Raw genomic sequence first — 20,047 nt, 5'->3', positions numbered from 1 at the left:
GGGTGTTGGGCGTCCCCTAGTGGAGGACAGAGGGGCTGTGGGCTGTGACTCACTTAGCTATTAGTAGGAAAGGAAGAATATGGTCACTCAGCAGACATGGGGGAGGGCTTCGCAGGGCTCCTAAAGTCACAGTCTAGCTGAGAGACCTTCATGCTCCAACAGACCAGGACTCTGCAGTTTAGGAGAGAGGAGGGCAGACCGGAGCATTTTGTATCTAGAGTTGAAAGCAGAGATTGGGTTACAGTGAAACTGGAGATTACGTTTCTAAAGCCCCTCACTTGGGCGCCTGGGTGGCTCAGATGGTTAAGCGTCTGCCTTTGGCTCAGGTCATGATCCCAGGGTCCTAGGATCGAGTCCCGCGTCGGGCTCCCTGCTCCTTGGGAGCCGGCTTCTCCCTCTGCCTCTCTCTCTCTTCCATGAATGGATAAATAAAATCTTTGGGGGAAAAAAAAAGCCCCTCACTTGCCTGGGTTTTCTGTGGTCCTCTACTTAAGCTTGTGTATGTAATTTTGTGCTTTAAAAAATTGGCCCACAAGTCTCAATCTGCCTCTTGTCTGGTGGACTTCAATCAATATGTTCATTTCATGCGTAGACTTAAAAACTGGGCCTACCATGTTTTAAAAAAATTTCTATTTATTTGAGAGCGAGAGAGAGCACAACAAGCGGGGGGTGGGGCAGAGGGGCTGGGATCCCAAAGAGGGGCTTGATCCCAAGACCCTAGGATCATGACCTGAGCCGAAGGTAGACACTTAACCAACTGGGCATACAATTTCACAGACTCGTTTTTTTTTTTTTTTTTTTTAAGATTTTATTTATTTGACAGAGAGACACAGCGAGAGAGGGAACACAAGCAGGGGGAGCGGGAGAGGGAGAAGCAGGCTTCCTGCGGAGCAGGGAGCCCGGAGTGGGGCTCCATCCCAGGACCCTGGGATCATGACCTGAGCCGAAGGCAGACGCTTAACGACTGAACCACCCAGGCGCCCCCGTTCTTGCTACTCTTTACTATCTGTGAGTGCACTGGGAAAGACATTCTCCAAGGTAACTTCTTGCCTTTGTGTTGGTCCTCAGAGGTAGGTCATCAACCTTCCACCCTCAGAGTTTCATCCTTTCACTTAGCAATCATCCCCTGGGGCAGTGCTGGAGGGAGAGCAGGGAGCGTGACAGCCCTCGGCTTCCCCCCGGCCGAGAGCAAGACGTGCCACATCCGTCCCTGACAGTGATGACATAAAGTGAGCCGGGATGCGGTTGCGGAGCTCAGGGAACGGGGAAGACTGGGAGGCGGTGCTCGCACAGCCTGGGGGCCAGCAGGGAAGGTTTCCTGGAGGAGGTGGTATTACCAGACCAAGAGGAAAGTGGAAGGAGTAGATAGTAAAATGAGAAATCAATAATTGGAGAATCCCAATGCAAAGCCTGCTCTCCCTTTCAGGTAATCTGTAAGGTCCCTAATAAGAGTGCAAGATATCGATCACTTGCTAAGAGTGAGGTGGGGTTGGGTGGGTAGGTGCTTTACATTCGTGACCTCACTAGGTCTTTCCAAAACCCTGGGGGGGGGCATAAGCGGGAGGGAAATGCTTCGTTTATAAAACAGAGGAAGAAACTGAGACCCAAAGAGATACGTCACTTGTCCGGGATCATTTAGAAGGTCAGCAGCACAACCAGAGTTTAAATCCAGGTGACACCTCCACTCAACTCATAGATTAAGAGCCGCTGATAGTTTTTTCTGATCCTCCATACCACCGTCCCCAGGCCAGGGGTCTCGCAACACGTGCCCAGGCTTGGAACAGTACAAACATACGTAGCTAGGAAAAAGTATGAAGTTCTTTGAGCCCTTGAAGCCGAGTCCAGAGTTGCGAAATCTGCTAGGAAGCAAAGATCACCCCGGAGCGCGCGTGCGGGCTAACCTAGGTGGCCCGAAGGCTTGGGGAGGGGCTGGCGGCTGTGAGAACCCTGAAATAGTAATTCTGAACGCACGGGAAAGCTCTAACCTAAGTGGACTTAGGAGAAAGGCTTGCTTTAGGAAGCGGGGTCCGAAGGTGACGGCATCGGCCGAAGGCCCGCCCTCTGAGTCTGGGTACGGCGGCCACGAAGGTTCATTGACCACAGGAGAGGAGCGCTTCGAGCGGAACGTTTTGAGGCGTTACGGTGGCCGGGAAAGCTCAAGAAACACGAAAACGGAAAGGCCTCGGAGAATCGGCGAGGCGGGCAGGATGGTCTACAAGGCTCACATAAATGGAAGAGGCGGATTTACTCGAGAAAGCAAAGGGAATGGAGCCTGTGGGAAGTTCCTACGCTGGCCGAGAAAGCCCGGAAGTTCAAAGCAGGGAGAACGTCTACTAGGTGAAAGACAGGCGGCAGAGAGGAGGTGCAGTACGACAGCCGGGCTGGGACGTTCTTAGCCGGAAGCGGCTCTCTCTCGAGGCGTGGCTTAAAGCGCTCCTGCCGGATACGGTAGCTGGCGGGCCGGGCGAAGTGTGAAATCTCGCGCGATCGCGCGGGCACCGTCGGGGACGGGGCGGGGCTGGCGGCGGGGGCGGGGACCCGGAGCGGGAAGATGGCGGCGGCGCAGGAGGCGGACGGGGCCGGCAGCGCCGTGGTTGCAGCCGGGGGAGGCGGCTCCGGTCAGGTACGGAGGCCGAGAGGGGCCTGAGGGGTTCTTCCCCACCCGGGGGGCCTCCCACGGGGCGTGTCCTGCCCCCCTTCGCGGAATCCGGTGCACTGGGGGCTCCTTGCCCAGAGGGACCTTGAGTACCGGGCCCAGGCGGGGCCGGGCAGCCCTGGAGGCCGGACAGTGCGGGGAGCGGGGCCCTGTTGCACGCCGGGTCCCCTGCACGCTCGCGCTGGGCGGCCATCAGGCTCCTTGCTCGAGCCGGGAGACAGTGGCACGGAGGGGCGCAGACTTACACCCAAGCGCCCGGGTTCTCGACTCTGCGATTCCAGGCTCCAAGACCTTTCCTAAAGTGGACCGGCGTTTAGGGTCTCCCTTGCAGTACCTGGGATGTGGGCAGTGATGGATTAATTGGGAGTTTTCTAGCTCTGGGGAAGTCAGGGGATCATCGTGGGTAAGGGCACGGGCTGTGGAGGCCGACAGACCCACTTTACAGACGGGAGTCCCAGGAAGAATGAGACTGAGGCGCTTGCAGAAGGTCACCCAGCTCGGGTTTGGGATCCATTCCATGTAGAAGTGACCAGACATTGCTGACCCAGGGTGGTCAGGACTGGGATGGGTGTGCTTTCAGCATAAACTAGTCCTACGGGGGAGTTAGTCCAGGTGCTGATCACTTCTGATCCATTGCTGCCTCAACTAAACCAAAGCTGCAGAACGTTACTAGTTCAGGCATCCATCCTTCAGGCATTTAGGGAATGGATGGAGTGACAGCAAGGTGCTGTCGACCCACCCACTGGGATGTCACTGACATGTGGGAGGCAGCACAGGGAAGGGGAGTGCAGGTTGAGAGGGAAGAAGGAAGCTGACTTTCTGTGTGACCTTGGGCCAGTTCCTTGCCTTCTTTGGGCCCTCGTTTCTCCAGTGGTAAGTATAGGGGTTGCACAGGGTGGCCAGCCATGCGATGGGTCCCAGAGATGGTTCCAGCCATGTCCCTGCCATCAGTGGAGTGGGAGAGAAGACTGACATGTAGAGAATTATAATCCTGAATGACTAGGATGGTGACAAAAGTCTGTGCCAGGGACTGAGGGAGCCCAGAGGAGGGGCAAATAATATCACTTGGGGAGGACTCCAGGATGAGATTTGCGTGATAGAGCCCAACATGTTTGGCTCGGCATCTGTAAGCAGGGCCTGGCCTGGGGGCAGCCTCAGGAAATATTTGTTGAGTTAGCTCTAGAATGAAGACTCAGTCCCTTGTCATCGGGGGGCTTTCTGGTCTTGCTGAAGGAAGGTCTTTTCCCCCCTCTGAGTTTCTGTCGATTACTGGGGGGGGGGAGGAGGGTGGATCAGAGAGACTAGGGTTCAGGTCACCCCCGTTGCCAGGCTTCCAGGGATCCCCTGATTTTCTCTTGTCCTACCTCTGCTTAAAACCTTTCAAGACTTATTCCTTTGCCTTCAGGGTGAAGTACAAATTCTGTAGTAGATCAAGGCCTTGCACGATCTGAATTTTCTTCAGACTAGACTAGGATTCTCAGCTTCAGCATTATTGACATTTTGAAAGGTGGGTTAATTCTTTGTCGTGGGGGGCTGTCCCGTACATTGTAGGATGTTTAGCAGCATATCCCTGGCCTCTCTACACACTAGATGTCAGTAGCACACATACCCCTTTTCCGGCTGTGGCAGTCAGAAATGTCCCAAACGTTGCTAAATGTCCCCTGGGGAGGTGCAAAATCACCCCTGCTTGAGAACCACTGGGAGAGGGGAGTGTCACCCACTGTGAAGCTCTTTTATTTCCAGCAGTGTGCCTTGCTTTCTCTTTATTGCCTTTGCACATACTTCTCCCTTCTTTACCTGGTTGGTCCTTACTAGTTCTGTACGTCTCAGACATCCCCTCCTCTAGGAAGCCCTCTCTGACCCTCTCAGACTGGGTCAGGGCTCCCACGGCCCCTGGGCTCTCCTGTCCCAGGCCTGTCTGCTCTGGGTTATACCATCTGCCTGTCTCTTCCGCTGGACTGAGAGCCCTTCGAGGGCAGAACCAGGACTGCTGTGGTCAATACTGTGGCCCCTGCACTGCCCAGCTTGGGACCAGGCACAGAGCAGGTGCCGGGTGTTTGTGGAATCAACAGAGGTTGAGGCAGAGGCTGGGCTGGGATGGAATTCCGATGGTGGATCAGGCAGTCAGTGAGGATGTGCTGGAAAGCCTGTCTTCATGCTCCCGGCCCAACTTCATGGTCTCAGCTCCTTCTGGGTCCCTTAGCCACTGGTTCTGTAGGTTGCGTGTGAGATTGGATATGTGGGTCCCAGAGCAGGAACTGTGTCGTAGTCACTACTGTGTCCATAGCCGCCATACCCTCCGCGGGCCTGTGGGGCCTAGCACAGAGTGGGTGGACCCTCAGCAGTCTCATGCTCCTGCCAACCTGCTTCTCCAGCCAGGGGCTCAGACACATGGTCCTCAGCCCTGCCTTTCATTCCTTCGGCTAATGTATACTGAGTCCCCATTCCATACAAGGCCCCAGGCCAATGCTGGGGCTACAGCTGTGAACAGAACAGTCCCTGCCCTCTTGGAGCTCATGTTCTATTTAAGGGCTGGGCAGCGGGGATAGAAGAATGGACAGGAAAACAGTGAATAAGATAAAATACAGAGCGGGTCAGATGGTGGTAAATGCCATGGACAGAGTAAAGCTGGAGAAGAGGTTAGGAAGTGAGGGGTGGCTGAGAGGGTTGCAGTTTAAACAAGGTAGTTCGGGAAGGCCTCGCTGAGGAAGTGACTTTTTTTTTTATTTTTTTAAGATTTATTGAAAGAGGGAGAGCGAGAGCTAGCGTGGGGAGGGGCAGAGAGAGGGAGAGAGAAACTTGAGCAGACTCTGCTCAGCACAGAACCTGACGTGGGGTCGGTCCCACAACCCTGAGATCATGACCTGAGCCGAAACCAAGAGTCAGTCACTTAACGGATGGGCCACCCAGGGGCCCCTGAGGAGGTGACATTTGAACAAAGACTTGAAGGAGAGGAAGGAGGGAGGCATGCAGATAGAGAGGGGCGGGAACCTCTCACATAAAGGGAACAGCCCATGCAAAGGCCCTGAGGTGACAGATGCCTGGCTGTTGGAAGGAACAGTGAGAGGCCATGTGGCTGAAGCCAGTGAATGAGGGGAGAGGGGTGAGAGTAGAGAGGCAGGGAGGGAGCCAGATCAGGCCAAGACGTGGAGGTCAACGTGAAGATTTCGCCTTTACTCCAAGGGAAGTGGAAGCCACAGGAGAGTTACCTTTCTTTTGAAGCATAATAGATAACACAGCATTCACCTGTCGTCAGTATGGAGTTCGACGGCGTTTAGTGCAGTACAACCATTGCCACCCGGTCCCCATCCCCTCCGAACATTCCAGTTCCCTTTTGCGGCCACTCTGCCCCCAGCAGGGCTCCTTTTTATGACTGAGTAGCATTCCATTGTATGGATACACCATGTTCGTTAGCAGGTGTTCCTGGCTATTACCAATAATGCCCCCGTGAGCGTTTGCGCATAAGCTTTCCCCTGTCTGTACGTTCTCCTTTCTCTTGGGTAGAGACCTAGGAGTGGGGCTGCTGGTTTGTATGGCAGGTGCACGTTTCACTTTTTGTTTTTATTTATTTTATTTAAACAGATTTTTTTCTAAAGATTATTTATTTATTTGAGAGAGCGCGTGAGGGAGCACGAGCAGGGGGAGAAGCAGTGTCCGTGCTGAGCGAGGAGCCTGACGTAGGGCTCGATCCCAGGACTCCAGGATCATGACCTGAGCCGAAGGCAGACGCTTAACTGACTGAGCCACCCAGGCGCCCCACACATGTCGCTTTTTAATTCTCTGCCGTACTTTTCAAAGCCCCAGCTCCGTTTCCCCACCACTAGTATACAGTCGGTCTGGCTTCCGCACGCTCTCACCGATACTTGTGATTGTCCATCATTTTGATTGTGGCCAGCGTCGTGAAGTGGCTTCTCATTGCAGTTTCCATTTACGTTGCTGTGGGAGGGTTTCCAGCCAGCTTGGGTGGAACCAGGTCCAACAGACCTGGTTGGACCTTGAGTGGAGCCAGGTCCAACAGACCTGGGGGTCAACCAGACCTGGGTTCAAATCCTGGCCTGGACTCATTTTCTGTTTCTTGACGGAAATCAGCTCAGACCTGCTGGAAAGCCTTACTTGGCCCCCGGTGCTCCAGGAGCAAGGCCAGCCCTGAATGAGGGGGCCCTGTGTCTGTCTCTGACCCCGCCTGGTCTCCCAGCCAACCACTTCCCGGAACTTGTCCCTTTCCCAACATGCCCTTCACCCAAATTTCAAAAATAGCTCCTCAGGCAGGCCTCTGACTACCTAATCCAAAGTGGCTCCCTGTCCCCACCCCATCTGCCCCTGCTGCTTTCCTCCAGAGCACTTTTCCCATTTACCAGTTTGAATGATGCCGTTGACTGTTCCGTGGGTGTGTTCCCCTCTAGACCCTGAGCTCCAGGAGGGCAGGGCCCAGAGCTGTCTGCCCACTGCCTACCATGGAGCGTGGCGCATAGTAGGTGCTCAGGAAACATTTTTTTCAACGCACAAAGGAGATAGTTTCTGTCTGTAACACACCAGTACTTTATCAGCCTGGCCCTTGGGTCGGAGACGGGAAGTGACGTGCCCAAGATCTCCCAGCCAGGACCCGCGGGATCCCAGGGCCCCCACCTTCTGCCACGGCGGTGTCCTGCACATCGGGAGATACAGGGATGAGCTCTTGCTGGTGAAGGGGACAAGGCATGACAAACGCCAGGGAGGGGGTGGGCTCGGGGCTGCGGCGGGGGGAAGGCTGGGCAGAGGCGGCCTGGAGGGGAGTGGTGTGGGGGGCCTGGGTGCTGCGGGCAGGCCGTTCGGGGAGCACATGTTGATTCCACAGGGGTTTACTGAGCCCCTGCTCTGTGCTGGGCGGTGCTTCTGCCCAACGGTGACCATGACAGGCCTGACCCTGCCTCTGGAAGGCGGAGCGGTGAGGGTACAGAGCTGGGAGGAGGGAGAGGACCCGGGAACCAGCAGGTGCAAGGAGGGCGGGAAGAGCTTCCCCATCTCAGGCCCTTCCTGGCGTCACGGAATTCCCTGCCTCTGCGCTTCTGTTTCTGAGTGGAGATTCTTCTTCTGGGAAGCCCTGCCTGACCTCCCTGGCCTACCCATGCCCTTGTCATCCCGCTGCCCTTGTCCTTCGTGAGTGACCCAGACAAATGGCTTAGCCCCCCCGAGCCTCCCTTTGCCCGGCCGCAGAGTGGAGGTACTCAGGGCTCTGGCCCCACAGGGCAGTGTGTGCTGTTTGCGGCACGGACCTCTGTCGTGGCTCACACTCTGGCTGTGTTTTTCTACGTCTGTCTCCTGCTGGATAGGAGCCCCTGGAGGGGACAGGCGCCGCACAGGGCTAGCCACAGAGGAGGCCTTAGGAACTGTTTGCCCAGGGAAGGACCTCTCAGACAAACCCGGGCCTTCCAGAATCTGGCTCTGGTCACCCTTCTGCATTTTCCCCAGTGGCCACCTTGCATCCTGAGCTCTGGCTTCAGGGAGCAGTGTGGGCAGTCCTCACCACCAGACTTTTTTCCCCCTTTCCTTTCTGTACTCGCTGCCTCCTCTGCATTGCCCCCTTGTTACATTGTAGGCCTCAGCTCCAATGGTCCCTTCCTCCAGGAAGCCCTCCCTGACCTCCAGGCTGGATCAGATGTCCCCTCTGGGATCCTATAACCCCATCCTGTGCACTCTGGATCATCCCTGTCTGGGGACTCTTTGGCTCCCCGCACTGGACTGTGATCCCAAGGAGGGCAGCACAGGGCTGTCTCGGTCACCTCTGTGTCACCAGCACAGAGTAGGTTTTGGGGGAGTGTTTTTGTCTTGAAGGAATAAGATCCACCACCCTTCCTGGGTGATTTTATTCATTCATTCTCCACTTATTGATCAAGCACCTACTCTGTGCTTAGCCCTGTGCTGGGCCTTGGCATGCAGTGGTGCCTAAGACAGCCCCAGTGCCTCAGGTGGCACCCGCCCTCCTTGAGCTCGTCTCTTGTTTCCTGCAGGTGACCAGCAATGGCAGCATCGGGAGGGACCCGCCGGCGGAGACCCAGCCCCAGAACCCACCACCCCAGCCAGCACCCAATGCCTGGCAGGTCATCAAAGGCGTGCTGTTCAGGTGAGCAGATGACGGTTGGTTTTGTTCACTGAAAAAAATTCAAATAAAGAAAGCATAGAGAAGAAAGGAAAAAGTCACTGGGGATGACCATCACCCTATCGGTGGAGATCTTTTTCTTCTTTTAATATGACAGAGTTTTTTTGTTGTGGTCGTGGTAAAATACACTGTTGTGGGGTTTTTTGTTTGTTTGTTTTTTAAGATTTTATTTTTAAGTGATCTCTACACCCAATGTGGGGCTTGAACCCACGACCCCAAGGTCAAGAGTCCCAAGCTCTACCGACTCAGCCAGCCAGGCGCCCCTAAAATATACTGTATTTGCTAGGGCTGCTGTAACAAATAGCTCAGTCCGGGGGTGGCGGTGCTTAAGCAACAGAAATTTACTTTCTCACAGTTCTGGAGGCTACAAGTCTGAGATCAGGGTGTCAACACGTCTGGGTTCTTCTGAGGCCTCTGTCCTTGGCTTAGATGGTCATTTCCTGTGTCCCTATGTGGCATTCCCACTGTGTGTGTCTGTGTCCTAATCTCTCGTAAGGACACCAGCCCGCTCTAGTGGCCTCACTTAGCTTTAATCACCTGTTTAAAGGCCCTGTCTCCAAATACAGCCACTGAAGTACTCGGGGTTAGAACTTCAACATATGAATTGGCCGGGGAGGGGGGTTCGCGGGGAGGGAACCGGGACACACACACAGCTTAGCCACAACATGCACGTTACCTAAAACCTTCCGTTTTAAAACCTATTTTTAAGTGCACAGTTGTGCAACAGTCACCACCAACCATCCCATTCATCTCCCCAAACTGAAACTGTGTCCATTAAGCACTTACCCCCCATTTGCCTTCCCTCCAGCCCCTGGCACTCAGCATTCTGCTTTCCATCGCTATGAACTTGACTGCTCTACTTACCTCATATAAGCGGAGTCCTACAGGCTGTCCGTTTGTGCCTGGCTGGTGGTGCTTTTTGTATGGGTGCATTCAAATGGTCATTTCCTGGGCTGTGGGAGCGCAGGGCCTGCCTTCTGGAAGCCCGGCCTCTCACCAAGGCCCTCGGGAGATGCTGGGTGGGGGTGGGGAGATTTCCTGGGGCTGAGTTCTTGCCTCTGTAGGCAGTTCTGTGACAGTTCCCTTCTCTGCTCTGGGCCTTTTTTGCCCATCTGCAAAATGGACATTTCTTTGTCTTTCCAGACACATATTTTAGCGAAATGTTCAAGAGACAGGCTCTGCATTTAAGCAGGCACTTTCTGTCCTTATCAGCTATAAGGAGTTCCATGGCAGAGTTGTTTGGTAGTTGGTTTATTAAGGTTTTATTTAAATTCCAGTGTGTTTGGGGCGCCTGGGTGGCTCAGTTGTTAAGCGTCTGCCTTCGGCTCAGGTCATGATCCCAGGGTCCTGGCATCGAGCCCCGCATTGGGCTCCCTGCTCTGCAGGAAGCCCGCTTCTCCCTCTCCCACTCCCCGCTGCTTGTGTTTCCCTCCCTCGCTGTCTGTCAAATAAATAACTAAATAAAATCTTTAAAAATAAATAAATAAATTCTAGTCAGTTAACCTACAGTGTATTAGTTTCAGGTATACAATATAGTGATTCAACAGTTCCGTGCATCACCTGGTGCTCATCATGACAGGTGTACTCCTTCATCCCCGTCACCCATTTTACCCATCCCACACCTACCTCCCCTCTGCTAACCAGCAGTGTGTTCTCTGAAGTGAGGAGTCCGTTTCTTGGTTTGTCTTTCTCCCTCTCTCTCTTTTTTTTTCCTTTACCTGTTTGTTTTGTTTCTTAAATTCCACAGATGAGTGAAATCCTTCTCTGACTTATTTTGCTTAGCATCTAGCTCCATCCATGTCTGGCAAATGGCAGGCTTTCATCCTTTTTTATGGCTGAGTAATATTCCATTACACACACACACACACACACACACACACACACACACACACACACACACATCATCTTTATCCATTCATCCATCAGTGGATGGACATTTGGACTGCTTCCAAAATTTGGCTGTTGTAAATAATGCTGCTGTAAACACCAGGGTGCATGTATCCCTTTGAATCAGTATTTTTTTTTTTAAGATTTTATTTATTTATTCATGAGAGACAGAGAGAGAGAGAGAGAGAAGCAGAGGGAGAAGCAGGCTCCCAAGGAGCAGGGAGCCCGATGCGGGACTTGATCCCAGGACCCTGGGATCATGACCTGAGCCAAAGGCAGACGCTTAACCATCTGAGCCACCCAGGCGCCCTGAATCAGTATTTTTGTATCCTTTGGGTAAATACCTAGTAGTGCAGTTGCTAGGTCTAGGGCAGTTCTGTTTTTAACTTTTTGAGGAACCTCCATGCTGTTGTCCACAGCGGCTGCACCCATTTGCAATCCCACCAGCGGTGCAGGAGGGTTCCTTTTTCTCCACATCCTCACGTGGCCCGAGTTGTTTAAACCAGTCCTCCCCTTGGCTAGGATGGCCTCACATGGCCGTGGCCTGCTACCAGGGAGCCTGGGAAATGTCTTTATTCTGGGAAACCAAGCACCCTGCTGAAAGCAGGAATTAGGTTCCTGAGTAAGAAGAGAGTGGTTTGGGTGAGCCAACTACTTGTCTCTTCCAGGCTGTCTTACTCATTTTTTATTTTTTTTTCTAAACTTATAAATAATACACACTTATTGTAGAAAGTAAACTTGAATACAAATGTGTAGAAAGAAAGTAACAAAAGCGTAACGGATCGGTGGCCATCCCATAAGCACACCCCTGCAGTTTGCCTTCAGTGAGATTGTAGAAGGATGCTCACAGACAGTTGTTGAAATGAGAGAAAAACTGCAAACAGCCTGCTTGTCCACACTGGAGGATCAGCTACGGAAATGGCGGGGGGGCGCTGGTAGAGTCAAATGATGTGTAGGAGCGCAGGTCTGTTCCCACATCTCAGTCCCCCCGCCTCCGAGCCGTGTGTCCTGGTTGGCTGATGGTCCCTCTTGTGCCTGAGTTTCCATCTCAAGAGTTCGGAAGACTGCCAGTCAGCTCGCAGGTCACGAGAGGATGCTACGAGGCTCTGGCGCCCGCCCAGAGTTGGCCAGGATCACTTTTGTTGTTGAGTGTTAAAAAACTTTAGAAAATTACAAAGAGAAACTGCTGGCGCGGGTGGGGGGGGGGGATCCCCACCATCCCAGATGCAGTCAACAGTCACATTTTGGTGTGGGCCAGGCCCGCCGGCTGGTACCCTCCGACAGTGCCACGCAGGATGCGAAATTCCTCGCTGTTCCGCCCGTACGCTTGGGCGCCATCCCTGACGTGCCCCCGATCTTCTTCCACTGCGGAGCCTCCGTCCCCTCCCTTCTCCATTCCACTCTGCCCCGCCGTGTCCAGTAAGAACCTGGAGTTTCTTACCTGTCCGTTTCTTCTTTTTTTTTTTCATGCTCCAAGCAGCTGCGAATCAAGATTATTTTTATCTTTCCCTTTGCTTTTACATAAGAGCAGCCTATTTTACAGAGTTCTGCACCTTGATTTTTTTCTCATTAACAGTATATCTTAGAAATCTCTCCACATCAGTACATAGGGCACTTCCTTCAGATAGACATTTTTAATACAGTCCCAGCTTAGGCTCATTTCCTCCCTTAGAACCAGGCCGCACCGAACAGCCTGGCTGGAGGTCCGGAGAACATCTCATCTGGCATTCTGACAGTGGGGTTCAGGGTTTGTTTTCAGGGACCTGTGAACTCTCCAAAGCTTTGAGTAGACTGCATGGGAATGGCCTTTTTTGGGGGAGAGAGAGTGGAGTCTGGTTTTCAGCGCCTGTTCACGTTATACCCCCTGGTTACCTGGGTGTGGGGGATGGGACGGGAACCAGGTGGGAAAATGGATGAGGTGGGAGAGTTTTCATTCTGTCTTTTCATCTGTTTGACATCTTTCTGAGCCCGTGAATGTAGGATACCTAGGTGGGGTGGGAGGGAAGATTGAACGTCTCTTTTCTTTGCGGAGTCCAGGAGGTTGAAAAGCATTAGGGGGGCGCCAGCCCCCTATAGGCCTGTTGTCAGAGGGTAGGGCTTCATGGCCTGGGATGTGTGGGTGGAGGGGTGTGGCCATGTGCCCTCTGAGAGGACCCACAAAACTGGGTGTGCAGGTAACACACAGGTACTCTTCAGGGCACTGGGGATCTGGAATCCCTAAAAAAACTGTCTGGTCCAGTCGGCCTCATTTTACACATGGGGACCCAGAAGCCCTGAGGGGTTGGGACTCCTGCAGGCCACACACTAAGCCAAGGCAGGGCTGCAAGTGGGTGTCCTTGCTCCCACATCCTTCCTTGGCATATGTACTAAAATGGGAGCCTCTCTTGGAGGTGGAGGGTTCCCCCGAGATTACCAGTTCCAGACCTTCCTCGGCCGTTGTGCGTCAGGGACTTCTTGGGGAGGCAGCAGATGGCTCAGCTGGGCCGTGGCCCCTGAGACCCCAGACCCCAGGGCTCCAGAGCTGCTACAGGCAGAGACCAGTCCCTGTGCCTGATCCTGCCCTCCGGTGTGGTTTGGGGCCCACCTACACTAGAATTCCCTTGTAGTAGTTTTCCATTCCAAAGGGTTTGTCTGCCTCTTTTCCTATGATGAAACTAATAATAGCTAACACTTCTAAAGTACTTACTGAGTATATACCAGGCTTCATTCTGGATGATATATATTTATCATGGGTGCATATGTGTATATACTTAGATAGAGATACATATGCATGCATTTAATGCTTACAAACAACCCCAGGAGGTAGGTAGTGTCATTATCCCCATTTTAACTGTTGAGGAAACAGAGGTCTGGAGAGGTTAGGAGTCTCGCCTGAGGTCACACAGTTGATAAGAGATAGAGCTGGGCTTCAGATCCAGGTATTGCAGCTTAGAGGCTGAGCACTTAACCTCTGCTATATTGCTTTTCATAGTAATTAATAAGTACTTCTCTCATTTAATAATTACACAGCAGCATGTGTCTGAGAGACCTGAATTAACACAAGAGAAGTATTTTATTTCTCTCTCATGTACTGTTCTGGCGTAGACCAGGATTCTGCAGTCTTCTGCAACCCAGATTCTTTCTTGCTTTTTGTTCAACCATCACTAGGTTTTGCCCCTTATCTGCATGGCTTAAGATAGCTGCTGAAGATCCAGCCATCGCATCTGCATTCTAGGAGGGAAGAAGAAATCAAGGAGGCATGCTCTGTCTCTTTAACGACACTTTCCCAAAGCCCAGCACAGTACACGTTGTTTAAATTTTATTGGCCAGGATTTCACCCTGTGTCCACTCCCTACCTATAAGCAGGGCTGGAATTACAGTCTTTATTCTGGGTAGCCAAGGGGTCCAGCTAAAATTTAAGAGTTTCCTTTTTGAGACAAAAGGGGAAGATGGATATTGGGAAACATCTAGCAATCTGCTATAGTTTTGTTTGGAGGCTTTTCTTTTGTTCATTAAAAAGTAAGAAAGAAATTCAAAAAGAAAAGCCTAAAGAAGAATGTAAAAATCACCTACGGATAACCATCATTCGTCATTATTGTATTAGTTGTGATCCTTTTACATGTTGATTCATATAAATGCTGGGGTTTTTTTGTTTTTGTTTTATTTCTTTGTGATCCTTTTACATGTTGATTCATATAAATGCTGGGGTTTTTTTGTTTTTGTTTTATTTATTTTTAAAGATTTTATCTATTAATTTGACAGAGACACAGCGAGAGAAGGAATACAAGCAGGGGGAGTGGGAGAGGGAAAAGCAGGCTTCCCGCTGAGCAGGGAGCCCGATGCGGGGCTCGATCCCAGGACCCCGGGATCATGACCTGAGCCGAAGGCAGACGCTTAACGACTGAGCCACCCAGGCGCCCCTTGTTTTTGTTTTATTTTTTTTTTTAAGATTTTATTTATTTATTTGAGAGAGAGAATGAGAGAGAGAGAGCACGAGAGGGAAGAGGGTCAGAGGGAGAAGCAGACTCCCTGCTGAGCAGGGAGCCCGATGTGGGACTCGACCCCGGGACTCCAGGCTCATGACCTGAGCCGAAGGCAGTTGCTTAACCAACTGAGCCACCCAGGCGCCCTCTCTGTTTTTATTTCAATGTAAAGCAAATACATGGTTTGGGGGTTTTGGGGGCGCATGTGTTTTTTGTTTTGTTTTGTTTTGTTTTTAAAACGGACAGCTTTTTTAAAAGATTTTATTTATTTGACAGAGAGACAGCAAGAGAGGGAACACAAGCAAGGGGAGTGGGAGAGGGAGAAGCAGGCTTCCTGCTAAGCAAGGCGCCCAATGCGGGGCTCAATCCCAGGACCCTGGGATCATGACCTGAGCCGAAGGCGGACACTTAACAACTGAGCCACCCAGGCACCTTGTATTTTGTTTCTTTTTAAAGATTTTATTTTTAAGTAATCTCTACCCAGTGTAAAGCTTGAACTCACGACCCCAAGATCAAGAGGCACATGTTTAGGGTCCCTAGGTGGCTCAGTCGGTTAAACATCTGACTCTTGATCTCAGCTCAGGTCTTGATCTCAGGGTCGTGAGTTCGAGGCCTGCGTTGGGTTCCATGCTGGGTGTGGAGCCTTCAGAAAAGAAGAGTTGCATTCTCTACTGACTGAGCCAGCCAGGTGCCCCAGTGTGGTACTTCTGAAGCTCTCTTGATACCAAATTTTGAGGGTTTTTTTATAACAACAAATTCTGAAACATTAGAGTTCAGTTGTGCTGAGCATCTCAAAGTTATATATAAGAATAATTTCAGGCCTAGGATGAACATATTTTCCTCCAGAGAGGATGTGCTTTCCTTCTGCCGCTGGCTGCTTGGGGCATCATCCATCCGGGGTCTTCCTTGCGCCAAGTTCAGGGCTCTGGCTGTGTCTACCTGGTGACTCCCCGGGAAGACTAGGCCTCGCCTGCCTCCCCTGGTCCTGAATGTGGCACCCTGTGGGGTCTTAACTCTCTAGTTATCCTGTGTGGGCCCTCAGCTAGCATTTCTGTTACCCATCAACATACCTAGCAAATGTCCTCAGACACAAAAAGAAGCTTCTGTTGCTTTTTTACTTCTTCTTTTTTTTTTTTTTTAAGATTTTATTTTTTTGTTAGAGCGTGGGCGAGAGAGTGAGCGAGCAAGGGTACAAGCAGGGGGAGCTGCAGGCAGAGGGAGAAGCAGGCTCCCTGCTGAGCAAGGAGCCCGATGCGGGACTCGATCCCAGGGCCCTGGGATCATGACCTGAGCTGAAGGCAGACGCCCAACCGACTGAGCCACCCAGGCGCCCCTGCATTTTTCCTTCTTTTGGTTCCAGTCTTCCCTTCAGTTTTTGCCTGGTAAATCTACAGTCCTGTCCATTTGGTGTTTTTAAGAACATGTACTTCCATATAATCATATGTAAACCTGATAAAGAACATGTATGAGCAGAATATATTCTTGTTATATCAGGATATGTAATTATGTATGTAAAACTAGTACTGATATGTTCTTAGTATATTCATTCTTACCTAGTTTTTCCAGTTGGCTGCTTCCAGCAGCTGTGTTGGTCTGAATAGCCTAGGCCAATATTACTACCAATTGGGACTAACCCTTTACTCACTCTCCCCTTCTCAAGCGTTCAGTTGATTTAAGCTCTAAAATGTTGCTCTCAAAGCTGCTGTGCGTCTAAAACGCTGAGATTCCAGTTCTTAGGGGCCCCTGACTTTGGGATTCTGGGGGCCTGGTGTACTAGGTTTCCTAGGCCAGAGGGTAGAAGGTCCAAACCCTGCGTCCCTGTGGTCACTGGGGGCTTCTGGAGGACCCATGGGGCGGGGGTCGGCGTGGAAACGGGGGCAGCACCCCAGACGTGGCGTCTGGGGCATCTTGGCTTCTCACCGGTCCGATGACTGCCTCCTCAGGGGCCCTCCCTCCTTGGTTGCCAGCCGTGGCTCAGGCCCGCAGCGCGTGCTGTGTCAGAAGGCGGTCAGGTGGGCCCACGACGGAAAGAAAAGGCTTGGGGCTCACTGTCTGACCCTCTTGCCTCCTCAGGATCTTCATCATCTGGGTCATCAGCAGCTGGTTCCGCCGAGGGCCGGCCCCGCAGGACCAGGCAGGCCCCGGGGGGGCTCCGCGCGTCGCCAGCCGCAACCTGTTCCCCAAAGACACTTTAATGGTAACTGCTGGCTGGGAGGCCAGACTCGGGAGGCGACCATGTGGGGCGGGGGAGAGGGAGTGACATGGGCATTTGGGACAGACCGGTTCCTCGTTGCCGTCAACTGGGTACAGGTCCAGGGTTGAGGAACTCCGGGTCCATCCTCAGCCCATGAGACCTGTGTCCCTCTAGCAACACCCCTGAGGAAAAAGTAAATTCTTTCAGTTTTGTGGGGAAGAGGGACAGCAAAGATTTCACTCAGCTGTTTTGTTTTTTTTTTTTTAAAGATTTTATTATTTGAGAGAGAGAGAATGAGAGATAGAGAGCACGAGAGGGAAGAGGGTCAGAGGGAGAAGCAGACTCCCTGCTGAGCAGGGAGCCCGATGCGGGACTCGATCCAGGGACCCCAGGATCATGACCTGAGCCGAAGGCAGTCGCTTAACCAACCGAGCCACCCAAGCATCCCTCACTCAGCTGTTTAAAAACTGTTTTAACAGGATCCTAACATAACCTATTTCAAAAGTGCATTCAGGTCTTAAAAGTTGCAAAGGGAGAAGAAAAAAAAAGTTGCAAAGGGAGGTGTGCAGGGACGGGAAGGGAAGGAGTGGGAAAAAGAGAGAGAGAGCGGGGGGCCAGACAGAGCAGCCCACGAGAGCGAGCAAGAAGAGGGAGGCGTGTGCTGTCCTGCTGGGTCCCAAGGGGCCAGGGCTTGGGGTTCAGGAACCCCACAGGGAGTGCCCGGACCCCAGTAATTGAGACTTCTCCCACCTTTCACTTCTTGCGCAGAATTCCAGTTAGCAAGGGGTGACCACGGCTCAGCGAGCCTCTCTGTCAGTGGGCCTTCAGGGCTCTGTTCAGAGATGGCCACGGGCACCTGAGAAGGGAGGGCTCTGTCGGCGGGCCAGCTCTGCACTTCCTCTGTGTTGTCAGGAGTCCGCTAGCCCTCTCGCAGCTCTGGGCTTTCTCCGTGAGCCTGTAGACCTCTGACCAAGCAGGCTGTACGAGAAGGGAGAAGATCATGCAAGGAGACTCGATCCCTTCTGACCCCAAATTCTACCTCTTTTTTTTGGTTTTCTTTTAAGATTTTTTTTTTTTTAATTTATTTGACAGAGAGAGACACAGCAAGAGAGGGAACACAAGCAGGGGGAGTGGGAGAGGGAGAAGCAGGCTCCTGGCTGAGCAGGGAGCCTGATGTGGGACTTGATCCCAGGACCCCCGGGATCATGACCTGAACCGAAGGCAGTTGCTTAACCAACTGAGCCACGCAGGTGCCCCCTTTTTTTTGGTTTTCAAAGTAAAAATAATGGGGCTTGAACTCACTCAGTGGCATGCCCTACCGACCAAGCCGGTCAGGTGCTGAGCCCAAATTCTAATTGGCAGGCTGGCCATTCTTCCACTGCTTTTTGCTCATGGATGCCACAGCCTGAGACCAGGAGAGCTGTGGTGGGGGGTGCGGAAAAGAGAAAATGGGTTCTGGGGGCTACTGTTCTTCACTGCCCCCCCCCCCCCCCCCCCCCCCCCCCCCCAAATCCCTCACCCTAGTGCACCAACCGCTGCCCCCGCTCCGGCTCTTGGTCTGCACCTTCTCCGGCTGCCTTCAGAAGCTCTCGGCAGCAGCCCTGAGCTCCCTCCCCGCCCCTCCCCTGCCCACAGAACCTGCACGTGTACATCTCCGAGCACGAGCACTTTACAGACTTCAACGCCACATCAGCGCTGTTCTGGGAGCAGCACGACCTCGTGTACGGCGACTGGACTAGTGGCGAGAACTCGGATGGCTGCTACGAGCACTTCGCCGAGCTCGATATCCCACAGGTGGGGCCGGCTCCTGGGCTCCGGCTCTAGGGCTGCGCTGCTCACGCTGGGGGGCCTTTCTTTGAACCGGCTCCAGGTCCCGCAGCCTGAGTTCGGGCTCCGAGCCTGACGCTGCTGCCGTCCACCTGCTGTGTGACCACAGGGAGGCCCTGGGGGTCTCTAGGCCTCGGCCTCCCCAGCTGACAAATGTGAACAGGGTTGGAATTGGCCTCGGATCTTCCCAGCTACCTACATGGGGCGTGTAAACCTGTGCTTTAAACCAGTGAAAGATGAGTAACCGACCTTAGGGGTGCTGGCAGCCCTGTTTGAAGGTGGTAGTTAATACCGATGGAGCACTTGCTGTGTACTCCATAGTAAGTGGGAGCCTCCCTGCTGCCTTGTGAAGTGGCAGCTATCCGCTCTGTTTGACTGACTGATAAGGAAACTGAGGTACAGAGAGCTTGGGTGACTTACAAGGTCAGAGAGCTTGTGAGAGACTCGAGCTCAGGCTGTCTGGCTCTGGACTGTCACAGCCCCAGGCTCAAATCCTGCCTCCTCCAGGAAGCCTTCCTTGACATTCAGGCTCAGGCAGTGGACCCCCTCTGGGCTTCTGCATTCAAGCCTGCACACTCTGGGTGGTCACTCCTGGGGCTGGTTTGGTCACCGCTGTGTCCCCAGCCCTGCTCAGCATGGGGCCAATACCTCAGCGAATACACGAGTTGGTGAATATAATCAATCAGTGAATCAGTGGGTGTTGATATCTCTTTGGGGCCACCCTCTCATTCATTTCTCCCTAGCAGGTCTTCTCCTCGGCCCCTGGGGGGAGGGGGCATGTCTGCTCTGTCTGGGTGCCTCGAAGCAGGGTCTAGGTTCCGTCTTTCTGAGGCGGGTAGGATAAGTATACCGGGGGAAGGGGGGCGCGGTTCCACTGAGACCTCCGGCCCAGCCCCCAGAGCCCTCCCTGAGATGCGATCCCCGGAAGGCTCAGCGGGTAGCAAGTTGGATGGTGAGAGCCATTCCCAAGCATGCCAGTCAACCCTCCTTCCCAGCTTTGGGGCGGGAGGTAGCCCGTTTGTGCCTGATTTAATTTACTATTTGCATTTCCCATGCGGGGCCACAGGGGAAGCGCCAGGTTTGGTCAGAAGCAGAAGGAAGGGGTGAGGGGGGGTGGGGAGCCCAGCTGGAGCCTTTTCTGGGGTTTCCATGGGAAAAGCAAAAGCAGGGGAAACAGCTTAGGATTGGCTCCTTCGGATGTCGGATGTCAGTGGGCTCTGGGCTAGAGGGGTGGTCTCCAGCTGCATGTACCCCATCCTGGGTGATTTAGGGAAGCTTGGTATGTAAAAGTTATTAGATCAAGGGAGTAGGTGGAGTGTGGGCTTGGGATTGACTGGATTGCATAGGAAAGATGTGTACAAAGGCAGGTGAGTTGTCTCTAGGAA

At 52.8% G+C, this 20,047-nt stretch overlaps 1 protein-coding gene across 3 annotated transcripts in view; it reads left to right on the top strand.

The window, feature by feature from the left end:
- The first annotated feature begins 1,805 nt into the window (after positions 1-1,805).
- CLPTM1 (CLPTM1 regulator of GABA type A receptor forward trafficking) overlaps positions 1,806-20,047 on the top strand; it is a 30,639-nt gene continuing 12,397 nt past the window's right edge. The window contains exons 1-4 of one of the 3 annotated variants that reach the window (XM_073886691.1): positions 1,806-2,383; positions 8,643-8,756; positions 16,715-16,838; positions 18,471-18,629. In XM_073886691.1, coding sequence (XP_073742792.1) covers positions 1,812-2,383; positions 8,643-8,756; positions 16,715-16,838; positions 18,471-18,629 — 969 coding nt within the window. In that variant the 5' untranslated portion in view covers positions 1,806-1,811. Of the gene's footprint in view, positions 2,384-2,480; positions 2,624-3,358; positions 3,530-8,642; positions 8,757-16,714; positions 16,839-18,470; positions 18,630-20,047 lie in introns of those variants that run through there. The other 2 variants (XM_025849673.2, XM_073886690.1) reach the window with 2 other exon arrangements.

This window comes from Callorhinus ursinus, unplaced genomic scaffold (genome assembly GCF_003265705.2).
Source record: "Callorhinus ursinus isolate GAN/ISIS: 27379988/994484 unplaced genomic scaffold, GSC_fseal_2.0 scaffold71, whole genome shotgun sequence".
NCBI classification, from domain to species: Eukaryota; Metazoa; Chordata; class Mammalia; order Carnivora; family Otariidae; genus Callorhinus; species Callorhinus ursinus.
Note: the sequence above shows the minus strand (reverse complement) of the source record. Positions and strands in the feature narration are given on the sequence as shown.